Source organism: Ptiloglossa arizonensis, chromosome 10 (assembly GCF_051014685.1).
Source record: "Ptiloglossa arizonensis isolate GNS036 chromosome 10, iyPtiAriz1_principal, whole genome shotgun sequence".
Taxonomy (NCBI): Eukaryota; Metazoa; Arthropoda; class Insecta; order Hymenoptera; family Colletidae; genus Ptiloglossa; species Ptiloglossa arizonensis.
In genome coordinates this window covers 16,222,205-16,247,135 of record NC_135057.1, presented here as the reverse complement: position 1 = coordinate 16,247,135, position 24,931 = coordinate 16,222,205, and the positions used below count along the sequence as shown (strand labels likewise).

The 24,931-nt window shown below is 54.1% G+C and overlaps 1 protein-coding gene across 4 annotated transcripts in view; it reads right to left on the bottom strand.

Annotated features, from left to right (window-relative positions):
• Window positions 1-24,931, bottom strand: part of Gfrl (Glial cell line-derived neurotrophic family receptor-like) — a 168,083-nt gene that overhangs the window by 3,642 nt on the left and 139,510 nt on the right. For 3 of the 4 annotated variants that reach the window (XM_076321820.1, XM_076321821.1, XM_076321822.1), the window contains 9 exons: window positions 19,797-19,902; window positions 19,556-19,708; window positions 17,912-18,049; window positions 16,454-16,659; window positions 14,567-14,872; window positions 13,859-13,923; window positions 12,243-12,447; window positions 11,885-12,030; window positions 11,262-11,390 (listed from right to left, as the gene is read on the bottom strand). In XM_076321820.1, the coding sequence (XP_076177935.1) occupies window positions 11,262-11,390; window positions 11,885-12,030; window positions 12,243-12,447; window positions 13,859-13,923; window positions 14,567-14,872; window positions 16,454-16,659; window positions 17,912-18,049; window positions 19,556-19,708; window positions 19,797-19,902 (1,454 nt within the window). The remainder of the gene's footprint in view (window positions 1-11,261; window positions 11,391-11,884; window positions 12,031-12,242; window positions 12,448-13,858; window positions 13,924-14,566; window positions 14,873-16,453; window positions 16,660-17,911; window positions 18,050-19,555; window positions 19,709-19,796; window positions 19,903-24,931) is intronic. The other variant, XR_012993504.1, reaches the window with a different exon arrangement.

The following is a 24,931-nucleotide window of genomic DNA, read 5'->3' as shown; positions in this document are numbered from 1 at the left end:
CCTCGACGGTGGAGTCCGGTGATCGTGGTCGAGGATCCCGAGATCTCTCCGAGTTTCCCGGTCCCGCGATTACGAACTTTCGGTGTAAACAAATCCGAACGATCGACCGTCTCGGGAACCCTTCGACCGATCAATTTCGAACTTTCGAGCCCGCCCCGTCGGAAGAGCCGACGAGGAGGAACCCTTCGGTCCGAGGAATCCTCGCGACGCGTCGTTAAAAATGTAGAGCACATCCTCTCGTCCGGCTGTCGTCGCGGTGGATCGTCGCGTCTCGTCGCGGTGGATCGTCGAAAACGATCGTCCCGGGACGTGCGACGAGTGTCGAAACGATCCACGGTAGGCCAGCCGCGTCTCTCCGGCCCAGGAGCGTTCCCTTCTCCGTGAAATTGACAAACGTCGCGAGACGCCCTCGTAAATTTCCACCCCGCAATTTCGTCGTCGCGGCGCGACTTCGAACGCGCCGCCTCTAGCCGCGAACAATCGTCGGGGTGTGGCTCGCGCTCGTAAACCGCGAAACGCGAAACGCGAAACGCGAAACGCTCGTCCGTTAAACTTACTCGCCATCGTCGCGAGGTTTTCCGAAGGAATCCCAAGGTCCGTCGCGACGACTTCGCGGGGTCGTACGAAACTTTCGCGAGCCGATACACCAACGGCGAAGGTACGGTGAAAGACGAGAGGGTTCGATCGAAGGTTCGAAAACGCGGGAACGCGGAGCTCGTTTGTTCTCGCGGTTTCCTTTCGAAAAATCACGGCTCGGAGCCCTCGGGCGAAATTAATCGGTGCCGGCTCGATCCGTCTGTCGGCGCGGCGAATCATTTCCCGCGAGGGTGGTACGCTCGCGGCGCGGCGCGGCGCGGTGTGGCGCGGTGTGGCGCGTCGCGACGCAGCAACGTCCCTCTGTGGTCGTCCGTTGAAAATCTTTCCTCTGCCGCGGCCACAAAGTCCGTCGCGGTCGCTTCGAGGAGAAATTAACTCGGCCTTTGACACCGATCTAGATGGAATAAATCGTTCCGGCCGCGAGAGACCTGGAATTCCGCTCGGTGGAATCCAACGGAGAAAGGAGCTGGCCGAGTTATCGGCGTTATCGAACCGCTCGGGTTTCGAGGAGAATCTTCTCGCGTCTCGGGGAACGAAAGGTTCACCGAGCGATGGAGTTCCGAGCTCGAATTTACGTTAAATTTCTTCGGGCGGAAAGTTTTCTCTCTGGGTCTTCGAAGCCAGAGAACGGACGCGTTCCTGGGCGTTTTCGCGCGGTAGTTCGTCGTCGGAAGTCGCGCGATGCGGTGACGTAGATATCTGGGGGAATTGGCGAACAGGAGGACTCGAGGAGAATCGCGGCTTTGTCGGGGCGGCGGCGACGACGTTCGTCGTTCGCGATAGTCGATCGAACTCGAAACGGCACGGCAGACGTTCGCGCGATATCGCTGTCTTCGTTCGGATAAGGTCTCGATACCTTAATGGCTCGACCTATCGGACCCAGCCACCCGACGTCGTCCTACGGTATTGTCTGGCTGCCGTTGCTCGTCGACGAGCACGAGAGAATCGATCGTCCCGATAGACGATCCCGATATCCGTTCCGAGGACGCGACCCCTTCTCGGCCGGGGATTTTCCTCCAAGAATCGACGTCCCGCGAACCGTGCGCGATCGAGGATCGCGGGATGCTCTCTTCTCGAGACACCGACTCGACGCCCGTTTCGTTTCGACGTTCGATTCGAAAGCTTCCCCGAACGAGAAAAATAATTTCGCGCGAGAGTAAAGCTAATTGCGCTTCTCGCCAAGGATTTACGGCTTCTCCTCTCGCGGCGCCCAGAAGCGAAGGGACCGAGTTTCGACGAAACGGTATTACGGGGAAACGATATCCTCCGCGACCAAGTACCAGAACTCGGTTACGCGAACGACCTCGGACGAATTTAAGTCGTCCGCGAAGCTTTCAATTCCTCGCAAAAACCATCTCCTCCTCTCGTTTTTTTTTCCACGCGTAGGCTTCACCGGTTAAAAAAATCCCATTCTTCTCGCGGAAAGGATTCTTCGCAAATTGCGAATCTTCTCGGGAGAGAGTCTCCGCTCGTCGAAAATTCCCACGGAACTCGATCTTGCGAGAAGTCGCGTCTACCGAAGGGAGAGAAAGGGGGAACGTAACGCTAGGCAGTTCCGTTTTTCTTTTTTCTTCTTTTTTTTTTCAACGAGCGATGGCTTAATGGAGCGGCAGAACGCTTTATCTCGAAGTTTAAGAGAGGAACGAGTCGAGGCGGTCGAACGAGGAGGTTGCGAAGAGAAGGGAAAAGAAAAGAAACGAGGAGAAAAGAGAAAAGAGAAAAGAGAAAAGTGGAAAAGGCCGGAGAGACGTAGCGCTCGCGACATCGGGCCCATCCCCGACGATAATTCAGGGTCGTGGATACGAGGAACTTGCACGAGGTACTTGTCCATAATTCGACGGGCCGTTCTACAATGCGAATCGGCTCCCGTTCGATTCGTCGATCCCTCCTTCCTTTCTAAATGTTAAATGGAACGAGACGCGACTCGTCGATGCGAGAATCGCGCCGGAACGAGAGCGCGAGCTTCCGACTCTCCTCCCCGTCCGAGCGGGAAGAGATTCCTTCGATCGCGCCATGAAATTTTCATTCGGGCTTGAATTAAAAATTTGAACCGATGCCGGAGCGAACGGCGGCTTTCGGTCAATTTTACTCGACGCCGTGTAAGGAGGGCTATGAATTTTCTATTCCGATCTTCGAATCGAACCTCGCTCGGAATTAAACGGCACCGATACCGCTTTTCGGTTCCCCGAACTTCCCGCGATGAATTATTGCGCGGGGGAAACTACGGATCGTTGGATCCTCGATATCGCGGCTACGAATTTACGAAAAAAGAGAGAGAGTCCTCGACTCGCGATCTCGGCGCGATCTTCGTCGAGAACGAGGACGATTCGAGCCGAGCCGAACTCTCCGAGCGAACGCGGTCCTCGATTCGAAAAAGTTTCGAGAAACGCGCGCCCGATCGTTCTTATCGCGCGTCGATGAAGCCTCGCGGCTTCGTCCTCCCCTCGATCGATCTAATCGGTGGAATCGATCCGATCGGACGAATCCGCGTTCTCGGCGTCGTGGTTCGTCGTTCGTCGTTCGTCGTTCGTCGTTCGTCGTTCGTCGGGCAAAGTTTATTGGAACGTGCTTAATTAACTTTCCAGCGGTGACTTCGCCGCTCGACGTCGACGTCGTCGCGATTATCTCTAAGCCGACGAGACGCGGGACAGAAGCGAGCAACTGGAAATTCAGCTCGTGGAACAACCTATACCTATAAATTCCTACAGTTTCGCCGATGTAACAGGAGGAAACTAATCGGCCCACCTACGATCCCGTTCTCTGTATTACCGAGAGGACTTCGATCTTAGTTACAATAGTTTCGCCGTTCACCCTTTGTTTCCGTCCCGCTCGGGGAGGGTTCGTTTTCGACTCGAACGCGAGAAGTCGTCGCGTCGAAACGAGCGGGGTATATCGCGGACCGTCCATCCGAATCGAATTCGATACCTATCGCGGAGAAGGAAAAAATGGGCAAACTTCCACCCGAATGGGACAAAGTCACCATCTCGAGCCGCGTTCGAGGAATTCCACCGAATCTCGGAAACGCGTACCGCTCGTCCGAGCGAAATCCACCTCTTGTGTTCCGCGTCCTCTTTGTCCGGTCCGGTTGAAAGGAAGCGGAAGAACACGAGAGGAAAGGGCAGCGGAGGAAGAACGAAGCAGCCTCTTAAGTGGCGCATGGAAATTCAATGAAAAGTCACGAGAGGGCCGAGATCGATACTTGGGCGCGGGGAAGGGGAGTAGGAGCAGGAGTAGGAGTAGGAGTAGGAGTAGGAGCAGAAGTAGGAGGAAGAGGAGACGGTGGAGGCGGTGGTGGCGGTGGCGGCGGCGGCGGCGGCGGCGGCGGCGGCGGCGGCGGTGATGGTGGTGGTGGCGAACCAAAGGGGTAACCGGAGGGTCGAGGAGGCATAGGTGCCTCCATTGGCCATGTGCCAATGCTTGCCTATCTATGTGGAACACCTGTGCTTGCTCGACGTTACTCCGATATTTCGAACGACCGACAAAAAGCGCGGATAGAAGTAATTTCGCAAATGAACTCGATGATCGCGTCGACGGCGATCCGGATACGGATAACGCGCGACAGACCTTGGATCGCGGATCTCCTCGGCGAGGAGGCGTCCCCGTGTTTCCTCGTGCCGCAAACGATCGGCTCGTATCGCGGGTTTTTTCAACCCCGAGAAACCGAAACCAACGTTTCCCTCGTATCCCCCGTAATTCGAGCCCCGCGACCGAGTTTCGTTCGCGAGGGAAGCTTCCGGAAAAACGTTCGAAATCGAAGCTCGGAGATTCACCGCGAAATTGCACCGGGAAATTTTCCGCGAAGAGAACCGGAAAACGACTTTCGGAGAAAGTGAAATACGAGGCGAGGCGAGCCGAGTCGGAGGAAGAGGGCGATTCCGAGTAGTTGCCGGCATAAAGATGGCACCGCGCGCTTCTCTCCTATATTAGGAAAGTTTTACGACGTATGTAGCCGCGACGCGGTATCCGTGGAAAAATGCAAGTTTCTTCGCGGTTGCACGACACACCGGAGAGTGCACCGTGGCTGGAACTCGAGGAACCGCGGGACGGCTGCCGAAATTGAAATAAAAAGCTTCGCGAGGTTGACCTCGCCGACTAAACCGCGCGAGTAACTCGAACAACGCCGAAAATCGAAACTTTCCTCGCGAGGAGGAAGCTTCGAGAACGTAAACTGGATGGTCTCCGAAGAGATCCGAAGCTCTCGGAGGCGAAGAATCCGCGACGTCTGGAACTCGAATTTCGAGGAGATCGAAACTCTCAGCCCTGATCGAAGCTCTCGGATAATCCGATAATTTACCCGGTTCTCGGAGACGTTACGATCGCGTAACCCGCGAGAGCGGAAAACTGAGCCCGCGCGTAATCCCGACGACAAATTTCTTCGTCTCTTCGCGAATCGGTTTCGCGACGGTTCCATCTCTTCGACGGCTATCGTTTCCAATAACGGGGACCGCTTACCGTCGAGCCACCGATCCGACTTTAAAGCGATTAAATTATTTCCTTTTTCTTTTCGACGATCGAACGGGGGATGACTCTCGAGGGTAGTGCCTCGATCGAGTAGCCTTCCATCGACGATAACGGTCATCCGGAGGCCGGCAAGTTCGTTCAATTCCCAAAACTCGCCCTTTTCTCCGCCCCGTTTCTTCCCGACTCCATTCATCTATATATCTATATTTCGGTCGTGCCGTTTGCCCGTTCGACTTCGCGGAAGATCGAAACTCGTCGTTTCGAGTCGCCATTGGCGAGAAACGAGGCCCCTAATCGCGTTCAAGTACCGTCCATCGAGCCGTTGTTCGAACGGTGAACCGAATCGCGGGACATTCGTTTCCGAGTCGTAAGGGTTTTCAAGGGGCTCGAACGATTCGTTTCGAGCGATCGAGCCAATTTGGCTCCCCTAAATTCGAGGAGAGACACCTTCCACCTTCGAAGCTTTCGGGCAAAGTATCGTCGTCTTCGTTTCGCGAGGCGAGCTGGATCCGAAAACCGATCGAGCGAATCGCGACGACGAAAACAATACTCGCCCCGTTTTCCATATTTTATTACCTCTCCGAGCGAAACTCGTCGCGGACGCGTTTAACTCGATGACGCTCGACTCGAACTTTTAATCGGTGTTAAGAACTCGAGCAACGCCGTGAAAGGGGCTTTTAAAACCCGTCTCGCTTAAAAGTATATTTTTCTCGCCGACTCGCTCGCGAGGGCTTTCCTCCGCTGTCCCTCGAGGCTCGGGAATCGGGCGAACAAACGCGACATTAAGGTCAAATTTCTGACCGTACACACGCATGCCTACTTGTCCGACCATGCATCCACCATTGTCCGACTATACACATGCATTTCCACTTGTCCGACCATAGACGGATGTAATACCAATTGTCGGTCCGTATACGCGGGTTCTGCTACTCGTCCGACCAATATAAGGTGGTCAAGTCGCATAACCCCCGTCCGTGATCAGACAAGTAATACGACCCCCTGTCCATTGCCGGACAAGTAGTACCGACCCCCTGTCCAACGACAGACAAGTAGTATTACTCCGTCTATGATCAGACGAGTAGCATGACCCTCGCCTACGATCAGACAAGTAGTATTACCCCGTCTATGATCGGGCGAGCAGTATGACCCTCGTCTATGATCAGACAAGTAGCATTACCCCGTCTATGGTCAGGCGAGTAGTCTGCGCTACTACCACGGCTGTAACATCGTTAGAAATGATCGCAAGTTACGTGGTGGCAACTTTACTGAACCAAAAATTGACGTTCGTTGAAATTACCGTGCCCGTTCGAAACGCGATCCCCTCGGTGGAATCGATACCGGAAAAGTGTCTTTCGTAGGAAAGACGCCGGCGGTCCCCGTGTTTTCTCGGTGTCGTTCGAATTTCTGGAAACTCGATACTCGCTGGGCACGCGACAGGCCGTAATGCATCGCGATACGACGAATATTCCAATCTCGGTACGGGAAACCTCGTTTGCTCGCTACCCAATATTATCTCGGTGCACCCGCTATCGAACCGGTTGCGAGGGATAAAAGAAACGCGGCACGCGCGGGGCGCGCGAAAACGACGTTTCCTCCTGGTTCGAGGGAAACGCGGACGGCGTCGAGCAATTTTTCGGCATCGTCGTGCCTCGAAACGAGACCAAAGGGAGAGACGTCGAGGCGATCGAACTCCCTGGAAGCCCGAAGATCGATTCGCGAGTGGATCGCGTGCTTCGCGACGGGCCGAGAACCGATCGCGGTTCACGCGCCCCGTAACTTTCCTTCGTCGCGTAATTGCTTTATCCGGAACTGGTTCGCAGGGCCCTGAAAATGGCCGCGACGCGTCGAATCGAACCCGGTCCAGCACGAGCACGTTCCACCGGAGTTTGCTCGCGGTTCCTCGAAACGGAAAGACCGCGAGCATCGCGACGCATAATTAGGGACCAACGGAGGTTTCGATCTCGCGTGCGAGCGTTATCGAGATCGGAAGTAAATCATAGCGCACGATCGCTATTCCGCGTTTTACAGCAATATTTATTTAGGAAGTACGGGGAAACTCCGGTAATCCGAGAGCCGCCGGAGCGACGAAGGGATTACGAAGACCGTGTCGTATATTATCGTTTCGCGTACGCGCGATTACGCCGGTTACCGACGATTCCGCGTCGTCGATCGCGGTAGGAGATCCCATCGAGGTCGAGAGAGAGAGAGAGAGAGAGGGGGGGATGGGGGGACGGTTCGCCGAGAATCGCGGGAAATTTTCCTCGGAGAAAATCTCATCGGGGGAGTCGGTCCATACTCGTGTAAAAACTTGGAAACCGGCCATCAGAGACACGGTAAAAAGTTTCGGTCGGACTGTTCGGGGCCGTCTCGCGATTGGTGCGTCTGCCAGTTTTTACGCCCCCCGAACAATTTCGTTCGGTCCGAATCGGACCAAGAAAATTCGCGGCACGTAGACCGAGTCGCTTAGGAAAAACATTAAAAATCGCCTGCAGCGATATCCGTTGCGCCCGGTTTCTTTTTTAATCGCTGGTACTTGGCGCGGTGCCAGCCCCGACTCTCCTTAATTAAGATCTCGAATAAAAGCCACTCTGTTCGCAGTCAAAGCGTCCCGAAGTCGCGAGCATCCTCGATCCTCGCGATGCTACGCGCGATTGCGGACGCCTCCTTCCTCGCTCCTTGACTGCGAGCAATTATTGCCGCCCAACGACGTTTCCTCGAGGTTTCCGCTCGCTCGTTCGCCAAACGATCGAGCGTGCCGGTCGTTCCGTAGCGACGGTAGTCGATCGGCTCGACTATTTTTCCCGGCGACAACGTGCGCGGACTCTCGCGCTCCGTTTCGCGTATCCGAGTCTCCGTCGCGACCTGCGTTTCTGACCGCTACGCTGACCCGTGTACGAGGAAACAAAGCAAAACGAGAAAAAATTGTGCGCGCGTACACCCGCGCGTAGCCCGACCGAACGATAACGCGATACCCGATGTAGCTGTTTGATTAAAACGGATCAACGTAGCCGCTACATCGCGAATTCGATCGGAACTCGTTTCGGTCCCTTTGCGATTTATCGGGCGATCGGTCGTCCAATTACGAGGCAGAAAGAAATCGTCCAAGTTCTTGGTACGCGGGAATCGAGTCTCCTCGGCCCTGGCTAAAAATTCCTCCTCCAATATCCGGCTCGCGCGCAACCAGAAAGCGAACACCCGGCCGCTGGTTATACCGCGGAAATTGAGAAGACTTTTGCGGCGCATCGAGCTCTCGGCGCTCCCGCTCCTATTTGTAACGCGACCGGCGCTAATCAACGCGATTAACAATTACGCGTGCCCGTTCGACTTTGCTTCGGGCTCGATTCTCGCGAGCGGTTCCTCGTTACCCGATCGTTACCGTAATTCGTCTTATTTGCGTTCCCCGCGAACGAACTCGGTGATACCGCGCGCCTACCGCGCGAAAGGAGTCGAGTTCGAACGAGCTGTTACGACGACGATAATAATGCGTTCTTGTAGCGTGGAAATTGCCCATCGGTGCGCGGCCACCGCGCTCGATAGCTCGAAACGAGAATTTCGAGTTCCATAACGCTCGAGCGCGTTCCAGAACCGTATCGCCTCGACGCGTTGCGGAATGATCGCGCGAGTTTGATATATCGAGTCGTTTTTGACTCGTCCCGCAATATCACCGATGCGAGATCGTTCGGTGGAAACGAGCGTTAAACCGCGAGATGTAAATTACGTTTCCGCGCGGCGCCGCTCCCGAGGAATCTCGCTCGGACCTGGAATTTTTTTCACCGGGGTATCTTCGCCGGCGATCGCGCGTCGGAATTTTGTTTTCGACGCCGCGTCGCGTCGCAAATCGTCGACGGGGGTAGCAACGGACGACAGGGGGTAAAAAGGAACGAGGGCCGAGGGGAGAGGAGACGTAGATTGCCCGACGAGACGGGGCAGAGCGCGCCAATTCGAACCCGCGCGATCCCTCCATCAAATTGCAAATCGGCCGGCGCTTAATCGTAAATTGGAAATCGCCGCGGGAGCTCGATTATGCTATGACCGACGCAAAATGTTCGTCGCTCCCTGCCCGCGGCAACGCGAGCGCGGACGCGAGCGCGGACGCGAGCGCGAACGCGCGTTTGGAAATATAGAAGGGGGCCCGAAGAAAACATCGAAATCGATACGGCTAGACTTCGAGTTCCCGAACCTTGCGACTAGATCCTAGAACACGCTGGACGATACGACAGTTTCCTCTTGAACGCGCAGTGTCGTCACTTTTGCGCGTAGAAACGGTTCGCGCGTGTATAATAAACGAGACTCTCGCACGGCGGGGTACCAAATGCACCTCGAAAGATTACGGTACCGCGCGCTACGATTGGGCCGTCGGGGTCGGTTCCCCGTAACTCGTTCCCTCGTAAAACCAAATGTGTACGAGTTCCTCGCAAATTTCGGTTGCGAGTAATTTTCCGCGTTATTTTCCCCGGTCGATCGATTTTTGTTCGGAATTCGAAGAACACTATCCTTTCCGTTCCACGGAAGCGGAAGGACGAATTAGACGGATTTTCGATGGTGGAAATTCAGCGATCCCGCGATCGTTTAACGTTCGCGTGGAATTTTTTCCACCGAAAATCTATCCCGCCCTTTAGCAATGTTTCTCGCGTTCGTACCGGGTGCTCCGCGCGTATCGCTTCGATTTCATCGACGACAACGAGTCGCGACGGTTACTTTCCGCTGGAGAAGATTCGGTGGCCCCCTTCTTTGTTCGTCTCTCGATACTCTTGTCTCGAATGTTCGACGTTCCGGGGCTCCCGTGTTTCGAATCGCGAAGAAACTATCGACACCGTGCAACTTACGTCCGACGAATCCGACGAACCTTTCTTCCCGTTGTACGACGAGCTCGATCAAAGCGTCCGTTCCTAGCGCGACGCCCTGTACGCAAATATTTGTTAACGCTCGCAACGCTATCTGCGAGATATACGCGTTATTCGATCCGACGATTTTATTTGCTAAACAATTTGTCGATCAAAATGCGGCACTGGCGGTCAATTTCGTAAGTACTCGACGTTCCGTGGAAATTCAACGAAAACATCCGGTCGAACGAACATAAACCGCGTTTCATTCGCGTTTAATGTTTTTTTTTCTTTCGAAACGGAGAATCGAAAAAACATTGTCGGTTCGAATATGAACGCGGGCACGTACGAACGATGGAGCGAAAAAGTATCGCGCGAGCGAATCGTCCCGCGGACGGGAATTTTCTCGGCGTTCCAAAGCGGATAACAAAATTTCGCAAGGGCACCGAGGGCGCGTGAAATTGTGCGACATCAAAGGGCGAAAAATTTTCCGCGCTCCCTGTGTGTATCAGGATTTTTTTGCACCGTCGGAAATCAGCGAGTCGCGAAACGCGATACGAAAGTTCGACTGGATTAATTTCGGGGAAATTAAGGATGCCGTACCGGTTAATTAATCGCGATAATCGCAGCGGAAAGGGGCGGGGAGGGACGGGCGGGTACTAGCCAGCGTCTGGTTCGTTTCCCCTCGAAAAATCGAGGCAGGGAGAGAGAAATGAAAAGTTGTACGAAGTTGATATCGCCCCCGCGGATATGCTGCACGCACGCACTTCCTGCGCGTGGCACGCACTTTAACGCGAATAAAATCGACGCCGCGCACGCGATCTCCTTTCCTTTTTTCCCTTTTTTCCCTTTTTTCCTTTTTTTCTTCGTTTTCTTTCTGTCTCTTTTTTCGCGGCAAATCTCGAGGACCTTGATATCCCGGGCTCTACCTTCCGAGGGTAAATTACGGCGTAAATCGTGCCCGGTTTGAAACCTCGCGCTCGTAAAAAGGGAGGGTAAAGGGAAGAAGTTCGAAACGAAAAGCGTCTCGGGCGCGTTCGGTGTTCGCCGATGGAACAGCCGTGCGTTCGAGCCGTTCGTCGATTTCGATGATCGATCGCTGAGAAAATCGGAGACGCTCGGAGCAATTTCCGTTTCGAGTTCTGGACTCGGGGATAAAGTTTTGCGAGCGACGTGTACGCGCGGACGAGTAATTTAATAACGCGTTATGTATCGGTGGGCGACGAGTGTCTAAATAGAGGTCGGAGGACTGAAAGGATCCCGTCGTCGCCGCGTCGATGAAGTTACGGAGCGGTACGGGCGGACCGGTTGCCGGGAAAATAAGATCAGAATTGATGCGTATTTAGGGAGGAAAGTCGTTGCTATTTGCAATTTACTCACCTTGACGCGCAGAAGGTGCTGTAGACTCTGAGCCTGGCTGCTATTTAGAGGTGGATTGTCAGTCCCGAGACGCGCCGCTGCAATCACGTTTTCTCGGGTCGCGTTGTACAAGAAGAGCGTGCACACTGTCTGCGAACGAAGGAACAAGAACGGTGTACATGTCTCGACGTCATCCTACGCTATCTCGCGTTATTAAGTTTCGCCCGTCTTGTACGTTTTATATCCCGATTTGTGTCGTCTCTCGAGATTTTTCTCTCCTCGCGCGAACGAACCCGCTCCTCGATCGGAGAGACCGCCCGACGACTCGAACGTCGATGTTACGCGACCGATCGAGTTAACCGTCCTCGACGCGACGTAAATTATCTTACCAAGAACGAGCGACAAAGTTTCGTTAACCGGGGCTCCATTTTCGATGAACGAAGATTTTACTCGGCGTTTAAAAGTTAACGATCCACGGATCGACCGATGCGTTCTCGAGACTTTCACGGTCCGCTGTTCCAGAGCCAATATCGTTCGCGACTTTGGCAAACTCCTTGCGACGGAGTTCGGCTACGAAGAACCCGACTTACCCTACCCCCTGTAAACGTCGATGGTATCGACCGTGCAACGCCGACGCGTCTTACCTGATTGTTAACTTCTTCTCTCATGAAGCTATCGAGGGACGACACCGCGTCCAGGACCGTGAGATTGTTGTGCTGTCGTAATAAGCTCTCGTCCTTTTCGCTGTATCCCAGGAACATGAAAACCCCGTGCGGTATAGAGTAAGCATCTGCGGGAACCAGTCGACGAGAACGATTATCCCTGAACTTTCATCGCGCGAGGACGATGCGTAAACTTATAACGCGCGAATCGAAAAGGGATCTTTCTATCCGATTTCCATTGTTCGAGGGAAGGAAACTCGTATCTTTCGAGCGACTGACCGCGAGCTGTGGGAACTTTTCCGCGCGAAATCTAACGCATCGAGAAGGGGTGTATATTCACCGGGCGAAGGCCGCATGCATATGAAACGACCGCTATAGCAAAGGCAGGGTCCGCGATGCGCCTGATACGCCGGTGCCTCGTGATTGTAGAAGGCAAAGTCCGTCTTGCAGGGCGACGAATCCACGCAGATCGTGTTGCAGATCAAAACTTCGCCCTCGCCGCATTGGCAGAGCTCCGAGCATTCCGGCTCGTCCTCGCGATAGAGCTGTTGGGATCAAGCGCACGCCGTTAATTCGTGTTTCGAATAAGGCTCGTTAAAGCGCCCGCGTATTCGCCTGCACCGAGGCTAAGTTTCGAAACGTTCCGCGATTTTCCTCGATGCGACCGTTTACGGTTCGTTGAACGCGTTTTCCAATTTTCTCGCTCGCCGAATCGTGACGCACGCGTATCGTTCAACGTCCATGAAGAACCACCGACGAGACGTCGAGCCTACCGTCGGGAGAAAAAGAGATCGGTTTTGGAAAGAATCGCGAGTCGCGTCCGCTCGGACGCTGCGATCGATCTTCCCAAGGCCCGTGACCGTGCAAAAATTACTCGAGGCTGTCCACGTTCTGGTTACCGATGGTGCCGCGTTCTTTTCAGCACGGGACCGATCTTTCTTTCTTTCTTCGCGAAACGTCGCTCGTTCGAAAAACACGCTCGAAGATACGCTCGACCGGTATTAAAGACGAACGACAGCGCTCGTTAACGCCGTACGGCGAATATCGATTATCAGCGGCCTCGACGTCGATATTTTAACACGCGAGAGCAAAAGGTAAATCGAATCGCTGGCTCTCGACCGTAAAAATTCAACTCGAAATCATCGACGGTTCGCAAACAACGGAAAAGTGCCATCTCGTCTGTCGTTTTAACGGTTCGCATACTTTTACAACCGGCCGATACGTAATATTTATCCACGTCGTTTTTCTACGCGCTCGAAGGAACGTTGAATATTTTTTTCGTCGGCGTTTCTCTATTTTCCCGCTAATTAAAAGTCTTGGTACGTTTGCTAAATTCGTTTCGCTCGATTTAAATCCGGAATTCGTTCCGCGTCGATGTTTACGTCGTATCGCACGTTCAACGGTCGAGGCGCAACGATGCGAACCGTTATCCGAAAATATGTTTATTCTTCGTAAATGTACGAATATCGCCGGTGTATTACAAATGAGCGATATTAAATAGCGAACGAAAACGGTTTCAATGGATTTTCACGTAGAAATTGGTACAACCGAGCGGCGTCGATCCGTTCCCGACGCGAAAAGTATACGAACGTATCGTTTTTAATATTCTCGAAAGCTCTTAACGTTTAAAACACAATTTTTTCGGAAAACAACGACCGAGCGATTCGTTGTTGGCAAGTTTCGCACGGTGCCGCGGATGGAAATAAACTAAATTGGATATCGCGAGTTTAATTTTCGAAACGATGTTAAAATAATTAACGCGGCGAGACTCTTGGCTTCGATGTAAAAGGACCGATCGATGGTAACCGTCTGTTCGCGAACCGCGTTGCGAAAATTCTAATCTCGTTTCGCGAACGTTTCTCGATCCTTTCTCGCATTCCTTGGTCGTTTCGATCGGTCGAAAACGCTTTTCGGTCGGGCCGATCGCGAAAATACTTTGCAGATTGTCGAACTCACCCTCTTGCCTTTGCCCTCCCTTATGTATTGGTGACTTTGCCTCGGCCTTTGAACCACGCAGAAGCCTATAAAGAGACGAACGTTGAGACGCGTGCTGCGCGTTTCCCCGGCGAACTGCTTTCCCGTCTTTTTCTCCCTCCCTTCCACCCTCCTCCCTTTACGAACCCTTCCTCGTTTTGAATCTTTCTTTCAGCCCGCTCCTTCCACCCACTTTGCTTTGTAACGTTCGACACACGGGTTTCTCGCGGCGGTGAAACAAAAATTCCTTGTGTTTCGGACAGAATTTCTCGTCCGGTTTGAACGATCAAAGGAGCTGCATTTTCCATTCGAGAAATAGCGTGTCACCGTACACGCACCCCCTGTTTTTCTTTCAACGCCGAACGAGTACCCGAGGCCCCCGAGACCCTTTCGCGGTCGTAACCATTCGGTGCTCGTTATCGATTCCACGATCCCCTTGGAAATACTTGGCACGAACCGACCGATTCCTAGACCGGGTGTTCCATTTTGGTAAATCAGCGCGAGGCTTCTCGCTACCATCGGCCACTCGTTCGAACCGTACAACGAATTATCTCGAAGCCTCGCGCCGATTAACCGATCGTAACGAAATTTCGATTATCGATGGTTTTCGCTGGTTCGATCGTGACGAATAACTCGAAGAAAAGGAAACGGAAACGGAAACGGAAACGGAAACGGAAACGGTGTACTCACGAGGCGGTGTGGTGGTAGTCGTGGTGGTGCTCGGTGTTGTGCTCACGGTGGTGGTGCTGGCGGTGGTGGTGGTGACGGTGGTGGTCGTGGTCGTAGTCGTCGTCGTCGCGGTGATTTCCCAAGTTTCCGTGGGTTCGGTTGTCGACCACCTCGTCACTTCCGGTATTTGATTATCTTCTACTTGTTCGATCACCGTGATCGTGGTCGTGCTAACCGGTGACTTGGTCGTCGAGGAGACGGTGGTCGTCGTAGTCCTGGGATAATGATGGTGTTTCCTGCGCGCGTGATAGTCCTTCTGGGACTCGACTGAAACAATCGACGTCTCGGTCTCGGGTCGTTTCTCTTGGACGTTCGTCGTCGTTGAGAATACGTTGGATACCGTACCACGGCCGGTAAATCGCGTCGAGGTCTCGTTCGAGGTTCATCGATACGTTTACGCGTCGTTCCCCGCAGTGTTTCCCTTCTCGATCTTCGCGGGTCCCGAAAGCATCGGAATCGCCCGTATCGCGATCGAACCGTAAACACTCGGACGTTCCACGAAACGCGTCGGTAAATAAATTCGAACCGAGGACCCCCGGTTCCCGTTAATTTGCATCGACCGCGTTTATCGGGGGTAGCGAACGGAGGACATCAAACCTTGCCGTTCGACCTACATTCCTATCGGGAATCGACGAAAGGCGATCGAGCCGTTCGATGCAGTTAGCGCACAGTGCGATGCACTTCTCGAGCGAGCGGCAAGTGCAATTTCTTCGTATCTAAATGACTTATCTGTCGGCTGAATGCCGGGTACGGTCGAGCTTTCGCAACTCGACTCGGGGAACAGATGTAAGATCGATAAAAGCCCTGTGTCGTGTCGTTGGTTGGTTCGTCGGTTGGTTCGTTGGTTGGTTCGTTCTTTCGACCGATGTAATTGCAATTCCGCGCGGCTGCATCGGGGCCGCGGTCGTAACGAAGTGCGGAGAGATCGTCCGACGATTGCCGCGGATGAACACTTTTACGTTTCCGAGCGAGCGAGCGAGCGGGCTCCGCCGGATAAAGCCTCGGTTCGCGTTCGTTCCCGCTGGGTTCTCTCCCCGAATCGTAAACGCGGTTCGGCCGCAAAACGACGAGTAGGACGGTTCGTCTTCGCGGAAATGTCCATCTACGGCGATATCGATATCATCGCGAACGCGGCAGAGGGTACCGTTTCAAATATTTGGTCGTCCTTTGGACAAACGTTACGTCCCGTCGGATGATTCTGTATCAACGAGGAAAACAACCGAGAAGAGTTTCCCGGGGAACGGTCGGCCGATCTCTGATTAAAACGACACGCGGAACCTGCTCGACCGCGAATTCGTATTTGCGAGAAAAATTCGTCGCGCCGCTCCGCGCGGCGCCGGCCTCGGCCGCGATCACAGGCGCTCGACCGCGATTTATCTCGAAATTTTTCGCGATCAAAAACCGATTACATTCGGACGCATCTCATCCGTTTCGTTTCCCGTGATTTTTCGTTCCGTAAATATGGAAGCGGACCTTTGTTACGAGCCGGGCCGCGTTAATATTCGCGTTCGTCGCTACGTTTAACTTTCGCCCGTCGAACACCGCCGTTCCCGAATATTCGAACGATTACGCGTTATTCGAAAAAGCCCGTATTTCACCGACGACCGCGGTGCTCGGTTACGATTTTCGAAACTCGAAAGACGCGACACGTGTTCCTCGAGTTGGCGATAAAATGTATTTCGTAGGCGAGCTTCGCGCAAAGGTGGCAAAAGAAAACCGAACGCGGTACCGTTCGCAAGAGAGCGGGAAAGTTTCGAGGAAAAAGGGAAATCGTGCGCGAACGGGTCGTACTCGAAACGAAAACCGCAGCTGCGTCGAATCGCGCGAACGAACGCGGTTTTCACTCACCTACGCAAGGATTCACCCAGAGAAGTCTCTGCCAGCCGAGGCAATCGTAGAGTTGCGCGAGTTCCGTGCCTTTGCAGGCGCAATTTGAACGCAGCTCGGTGCCGAGGATTCCCAGCATCGCTTTCCTGCAATCGGCCGGTGGGCCCGCGCATTTCTTCGTCACGCTGTCCACCGCGCAACTCTGCTCGTAGTACTCCAGCTTCATTCTGCGGAGTACGCGGCAATCACGAGAATCGGCTCGCTGTCGGGAACACCGACAAACACGGACAAACACCGGCGAACGTGGGCAAAGTGTTACCAAAGTACGCCCAAACCACCCACCGTCTCGAAGTCGAACTAATTCGAGCGATGTTCGCAAGGGTCCGGAAACGATCGGGCTTCGGGCTCTTCGGGCTCTTCGGGCTTTTCGGGTCTGGAGGGAAATTTTTACCCGAGGCGTCCCTCGACGCACGGACGAGGGAAGAATACCGTTCGTCGATCGTTGTCAGGGCTCTCGAGGTCACGGATATCGACCGACGACGTTCCGCTCGGCAAAAACTTCCAAACTCGAGGGAAGAAAAACCACACGGTTTCGCGGCCCGATGATAAATCGATCGAAACGACGTCGCGACGCGCTCGCCCGCGTACGCGTATCGTAATTCGATCGGCGTCGGTCCACGTTACCCGGATTTGTATCGTCGAATCGATACCGAAGGAGATTCTCCTTTTAATAAGCTCGCTCGCCCGCCGTTTCCAGTCGGGCGACGCGCCGTTTCTTTTCGATCCTCGAATCGAATCGATCGACCCCCGATTTCAATCGAATCACCGGACGCGTTCGTCGACCGGCGGTAAATAGATTTCGGTTTCTCGACCCCTCCCTCGCGGTGGCGGTCTTTGCTCGTTAAAGCGGATCGAGCCGTTTCGCGTAATTTTACGCGGGCTCGGAATTGAACGTCTTTTTCTCGGTAATAAAGCGTTTCGTTACGCGGCGAGACTGGATCGAGCCACGTCTCGTTGACTCGCAATTTAACTTTCAAATTGAAAGCGTACCCCCGAGCCCGTCGAAAGAAGAGACGAAAGAAAAGTCGCGGCGTTTAATCAAGGGTTCGGTTCGTCCGGCTCGCGATACAACCTCCCGATCCGGGACGGTGTCGACGAACGGGAACTTATCGAAAAACGCGTTTCGAGCTGCAACCTTCGGTATCGAATTCGCTGGAATACGGGGATATGCCGGGAAACGCCCGACGTTCGAAAACTATCACCGCCGCGGAGAAAGATGAAAAAATGAACCGGAAACGCGGGGAACTCGGTCGCGCGAACACAGCGACCGGGGAAAAAAGCGAAAGCTCGTAAAAGGATGAAAACGCGGGACGTTGGGCGAGGTTGACGCACCTTCGAGCGCGATTCGGAGAGGTGGATTTACCGCTATTTCCTAGACGAGATGCAATATTTAAGAACGTTTCGACTCTCTCGACGTACCTGCAAGCCGGATTATGTTTGCACGCCTTGGCCAAGCTGTGACAGGTAGGCGTCTCCGAGCCCACGTTTCGCTGCGCACACGCGGGATGCATTTTCTCTTGCGCCACTATGCATTCGTCTTTCTTGCCATCCGTCTTCCTGCGAAACGAGGTCGTGTACGTTATTTCCGACTTGTTTCGCGTTGTAATTGGTCCCGGGCAACGCAGAGGCCGATCCGGATCCCTTCTGGAGCTCGAATCGATCCGCACGGCCGAAAAAATGGATCGGTGGCCGGTCGCGAGTCGACTCGGTCTCGCGGATCGATTCTTAAGTTACCGTGGCTGGCTAATGGGAGAACTTTTCGATTCGGAAAGAGAACTCGACTCGTCGTTCGAAACTCGAGGAGAAAAGGGAACGGATTTACCGCGCGAGAGCGCACCGTCCTAAAGTCAACTTTCGTCCGCTCGGTTCTGGGGAGGAATCCCCGGGTAGCGCGAGACGCCCGATGTTGCTCGACGAGCGTTAAACGAGCCTGCCGCGTTTTTTTTCTTTTTTTCTCCCGCGAGATTTTCGCATCGGCCCTTCGAATAACCGCTCGACGTCGTTCTCTCGGACCGGTTGCGGGATACTTCGATCGTTGCGGACAAATCCGACGGTAAGTCCGTGAGCGGCCGGGAAGCTCCTTCCGGGTGGCACGTTCGAATCAACGAGGAGATACCGGGTAAATTATCCGCGCCCGTTTTCCTCGAAGCGACAGCGCGTCTCTTCGACGAGACCGTCGTCGCGTTCCTCGGTCGTAATACGATGCGTTATCGCGAAATTAACTTCGATCGTAACGGAAGAAGTTTGCTCCGCGAGAAAAGGAACGTTCCACCGGAGGCGCGCTCCACCTCGAGAAGAGAGACTCGAATACAAAGCGTTAGCTTCGGCGATGTAAAGTCGATTCGTCCGTGATTCAACGTCGGGTCTCGGTACCGTGCGGAAGTTGACCTTCTCCGATATTAATAAATTCAGAAGGGGATACCGATCTCGTCCTGAGCATCGAGACAAAGGAACGCGACCGCCGGGACAACGAACCGAGGGCACCGGAGTGAGAAAAAAAATGGGGAAGCCGGATAGAAAGTTTCCGCATTGTTTCGCGGGCAAAAGCCACTTAAAAGTTAAAGGAGCTTCCTTGAAAAAGAAGCCTGCCGCTCGGCCTCGTTGGCGCGAAAGGATTAGGGATGCAGAACTCGAGGTATTTCCGCGGGAGACGGTCCTTTGTGCGCGAGATTTTCTACGACCCCTCTTTGTCCGTCTCTCTCACCTTTGCCGCGAGTTTACTCAGAATTACGCGAACGTACAAAGACGAAGTGGCTTTAATTTAGTCGTTCGATACCGCGCGCCGAGAGCGTTTAAACAATCGGCCGAGCACGGTCGTCGTCGACGTTCGTGCTTCGTCCGTAATCGCGGCGTTGCGTTTTTACGACCTCGCGATTTACGAAACGAGAACAGGAACTTAGCAACGATCGGTCCGACACCGTTCCCTGCCGAGAACTGTCACCGTTACGAGAGGACACGTTCGCCTACTCGAAACGCAAAGGTCACTCGGTCGCGTTCGCTGGAATTTTCGGCATCGCGGGCGAACGAACCTCGATCGGTTCTTCGTCGTTATCGACCACTCACCTGCACAGGCAAAATGCAATTTCCACCGAGTGTTTGTGGTTCGCGGACTTGTAGAAATTCTGCAACGCCTCCATGCAGTCGTTCCTCGCGCAGCTCATCGAATCGCAGTGATTCAGAACGGGCTCCAGAAGGACCTTGCACTCGGGATCGTTTCTGAAACGAGAACAAACGTACCGGCGAACCTCCCCGATCGAGCCCAAAACGCCGATACAAGAGCGAGAAAGCGAAAATTGTTGCTCACTTGCAGGCGGTGTAGGCGTGATGACACGTACTGGAGAGGACGACTTTCACCGGCTGCTGGATTTTCTCCAGGTCCGACGAGGCAGATGGCAATACCGCCGACGATTCTGCGCAAAAATGCAACGGAAGCGTTTTATAAAATATTCGTCGGTCGTCCTCGGTGACGAGTACTCGCGAAAGACGCAAACTCTCGACTCGGCGAGTTCCTCGAGAAATACAATATACTTCGAACGATTCGATTCGAGCGTTCCCCTCGCGATCGCGCCACGAAGCTGGACGAATAGGCGGCCGCGCGTACCCGGTTAACGCGAAGAGCTTTCCATCCGCTTCGCGCGCTGGAAATCGTAGGTAAATACGTCGTTCGCGCGCGCGATACGAGCGAGCAACTTTCGTTGGAGAAGCACGGAAATCGCGCTCGTGGCCAATCGGAAATTTCCCACCGAGGCCGAGAACGCGAGCGAGGGATCGAGCGGATATCCATCGAGGCGCGTAATTCTTGTTTCTGCTTCGAAACGTGCACGCGTTACCGCATTTTTGCATCCCCGCGAGGAAGATCGCTATCGGCGAAGTCAAACACGGTCGTGCTCGAGGCTGGTGTTTGCACGGTCGAGGAGAACCTAGTTTTCCAGCCAGCGAGGAGAAACAAATGATTTATCATTCGGTGACCGACTGGCCCGACTGGGCGAACCGGGGAAAAAGAAGAACGACCCTTAACGGCGGATCTTGAATATTTATCGACCGATATTTATTCCCAGCCTGTTCGCCACTTAAAAACAATCGCCGAGAATAATTGTTTATTTATGCAAATCGCCGGGGCTCTGGTTTCGCGGAGAGAAGTCGAGGTTTAAGGGGCTCGAGTGGCAACCGCCGAAGGAATAAAACTACGGAAACGTCGAGGGTACGGCAAAGAGAATGAAAAATCCGCGTGGAAATTGAAAATTCCTTTTACGCGCGCAAACAACGAGTTCGTTCCAACGTCCGCGATAACTCGAAATTGCGCGACGGGGTGGCGTTTGCGACTTTGCGACAACCTTCGATCAATTTTCCCATCGAGGGATCGGAGGAAACGCGCAACGAAGAAACCACGGGCGCCAAATATTCGAAAATTCGATTCGCGTTAAACGTTCGCACGTTACGAGCTGGAGGAAAATCTCGAAAACGAGACGAGACGAGGAGATTCCAACCGATGACGAACGTTCGGCATCGTTAACCAGCCACCCTCGTTCGATCGATGGACTCGGTGACCGGGGTTAACGCCCTCGAGGCTGGAGAACCCTTCCGAAGATCGCTGGAACCGCCTTCCCCGTCGCAAGGAATAGAAAAACCGCTGGAAACGGACCGTAAGAGGGGCGCAGCCTGCTCGGATGATTAGCCATAAGTCAGCCGTCGCGAAGAACGCGCCTTCGACGCACTCTATTAAGACGAACGAGGGCCCAACGTCCTTTCTACCCCCCCGTATCCCCCCTCGACCGCCTTAATTGCCGCTCTCGAAATCTTCGTTACGGGGGGTGATTCGTCTTCGACCTTGGGGCGTCTCTTACCCGACGACTCGCGTTCCAGGCGACGGAGAAATACTTTCCACCCTCGTGGAAACTGTTTCGGAGATCGAGAAAGAGCGATCGAATTTGCGGATCTTTCGAAAGAATCGAAATCCAGAAAACCGTCGGTTCGCGTCGAACGAAAGCGCAAAGATCGAAACGAGCGAGCTAGGGAATTATCGTGCCGCGAAATTTCCCTTCGTTTTCGCGATCGATGTCTCGATACCGTACCGGAAGAGACACAGGCATCGAGCGACGGGATACAATGGGAATAGAATCGTATCGTCGCGTTAAATATGCAAACGTCGCGAAGTCGTCGAGTTTTGTTTCGAGACGAGTCGTTTCGACGAGCGGCTTCGAGCGTTCGAATAAATCGCTTTGGGAAGTTGGAAAACGGTTCGCGGGGCGAAGTTGCTCCGATCGTAGACTCGATTCGGTAACCGCGAAATCTCCGAGGGCGGTTCGAATAAAAATTCGCGAAGCGCGTTCGTCTCGACGTTCGTCGTAAAAATCTAAAAACGACGTCGCGTTAATTTACGATCGCGTTACCTCGGAACGAAACCGCAGCAATAAGAACGGTTACGCGAAGCGTCGAAAATTCCTCTCGAGGTAAGATCGCGTATAAATTCATTCGAGAGTCCCTCTCTCGAGAGACGAATTCGCCCTATTGATATTCCCGCAGTTTCGGTAGGGATGGCTCGCGTTACGAGGGAGTCGCGTAAAACCGGTGGCCTTGAATCGATGACGCCGATCGTTCACCTTAAATAAAGTCGTCTCTCGTAGGTCGTCCGAAGTTACGGCACTTTCGAGGGTTTATCCGACGCCGGTCCATGGAAAAACGGGGATGCTTTCGATTGCCGCGGCACGGAAGGTCCCTCGATGGGGCGAAACTTTTTTATTCCTTTTCTTGGGCGGTTGTTCTCGCGTAGCTCCGGCCTCGGGAGCCATTAGGAGGAGGTCGCGTAACGCGGCACGCGGCACGCGGCACGCGGCACGCGGCACGCGGCACTCTTTCCCGCGGACGATTCGAAAGGAGGATCGACGTTTTCGAAGGGGAACGCGATCGATGACCGATCGCCCCGTATAATTTCACCCGTAACTCTCGAACTCTGCTCGGTTCGGCTTAAAATCGGTGTTGTCGTTCTCGATAAGAACACTCGTCGCGGTCGCGAAAGACGATCTCGCGCGAAAACGTCCCGAGGTCGAGAACGGGACGATTGGTCTCGCGCGGGAATATCAATCGTAGAAGTGGTAGGTACGCGGGCTGGGCGGAGTGGCTCGACTCGATCGCGGACAGCTTTCTCGAGTCGGTCGGAGAAACACGGCCAATTCGAAGCGGCGGTAATTGGAACCGGTGTCCGTCTGGCTCCTCGAGATCGATGCCGTGCCCCCCCGTTGAGATATATCTGCCCTCGTGGCAGCCTCCGAACCTTTCCGGTGACGCAGGTGCACGAACCTGGAAACTCGACGGAGCTCGTTAGACTCGCGAGCGAGGAAAATCGTTCCCCATCGAGCGGAAAAACGACCGCGTCCGAACGGGAATCTTTCCTCCTCGATTCCCAAATGTTCCGTACCAGCGAATTATCGACCCTTTCGATCGGCGATGCCGTATCTCGCGAACCGGTGTTCGCGTTCGCGATATCCTGCCGGATATTTCGCGACGTTCGATCGATCGTCGCGCGCCCTCGAACGAACGGGGAAACGGCGAGGAAAGTTCGCGCTCGCGTTTCCCGCGTTTCGAGTAAATTGGAGTCGATCGAACGATCGAGGCAATCGGCCCTCTCGAATGCAGAACGACCGTGGAAAAACGGACGAGAGGAGGCGTTCGAGAAAAGTGTTCCAGGTAAGTAAACGCGTCCGTTGGAGGCTGCGGGCGGTCGTGAGATTTGGAGCGGTTTTTTCAAAAAAAGAAGAGTTCGAGCGTCGAGCGGAATTTACGACGGCCGACGGTTTTTGTAAATTTCCGATCGATCGGACGAAAATCGATCGAGCGATACCGACAGGGACAGGGTAAACGCGCGACCCAGCCTCGCGAACGGAAAACAAGCTCTTTCTCCGTTGGAAAAAAAATTATTCGACGGGTTTCCCCCGCAGTCTCTCTCGGGCGTGTTCGCAGACGCGCGAGCTATCGAAACGCGTTGGAAAATAACGAAATTGCGCGAGAGAAAGTCGAAAGGGGCGCGTCGCGCGTTCGTTCGTCTTTAAATCGTTTCCTGGTGAACGAAGCCGAGTTTAATCGCGAGTCGATGGATCGTTCTTTCGCGCGGCGGCGAACCTTTATGCGCCGACACGTTCCACGCTTCTTCGCGTCTTTCCGCGGAAAGTTCGTCCCTCCGATAGGTCACGGTTACCCGATAAACCCTCCGGGCGGTAGCGAACCGCCCTTTGGTAATCCTCGAGGATCGTATATTCTTCGCGCGTGTTCTCGTCCGCGCGCTCCTCTTCCGACGAAACTCGAAAGACCGAGCGTCGCGAATAATTCCTCGCCGAGACGTACCGGTGAATTATTCGAATCGACGCGATTCGACGAATCGGAAAAAGCGAATTTCGGAACGCGTTCGATCGATTTCTTGGATCTTTCCCTCGTAACGCGAACAGGAGCGGGCTAAACTGCGCCGAAAGTGTTTCGAGAACGGCGTCGAAGATTCGTTTCTCGCGACGGAAAATTCGACTCGAAGGTCGAACGCACGCGCGGTCGGTCGCGGTTTCGCGGGAAAGCGAAAAATGTAGGGCAGACGGCGCGTTCGCGGTCGGATTTTACTTTATATACGTATATATCCGAAATCGATAGGGGCGCACTTTTGACGAGCACACTCGAACGTGCTCGCAGGTGCACGGAGGCGGGCGCATGCCCGGACCTAGATGCGCGTACCGGTGTGAGTTATAATTACGGTGACCCGTTTGTTTAACTTCGCCGATAACGAGCAGCGATTTTGCGCTTACCTCGCGTATCTCTCCCCCTCACCCCTCTCCCTCACCCCATCCGGCGTGCTCCCCGTCGAGGGAATAAACCGCGAAAAAAATATACGAAACGGTTTTACCCTGTTGATTTATCGTGCGACAAATTTCAAAACACGCCCGTCCTCGACCCGGTAATTAACGCTACGCGCCGACACGTTCGAACGACCACCCACCGTCTCTCGATCGCGCGACTTTCCATTCGAGAGATCGAACGAAAGAGACCGAACGGACGACAGAGACGAAAAATATCGAGTCGATTTTTCGAATAGCATTCGCGCGGCCAAGATCCATCCGTCGGACTCGTCGCTCGACGAAACGAGCTTCCGGTCCCGGCAGACCGCCCCATCGAAATTGAATACACGAACGCGAAATTTCACCGCGTCCGAGCCCGTCGAGAGTTCGACTTTCGAACCGGAGAAAATAGCGACTCGTTAGGTCGACGTCGGTCCACGGAGAAACGGATAAATAAGCGGTCGAACGAATTTTAATTAGGACGCGCGACGAGTCGCGGGAAATGCGCCCTTGTTCGTCCCGGGGCTGAAAGGCGGTACTGATTACGTTCCCGCGCGGAATTTCCACGGTGGTCGAGGCGAGCGAAGACGAATCCGTTTGCGTCGAACGGATCTTCGCATTCCAG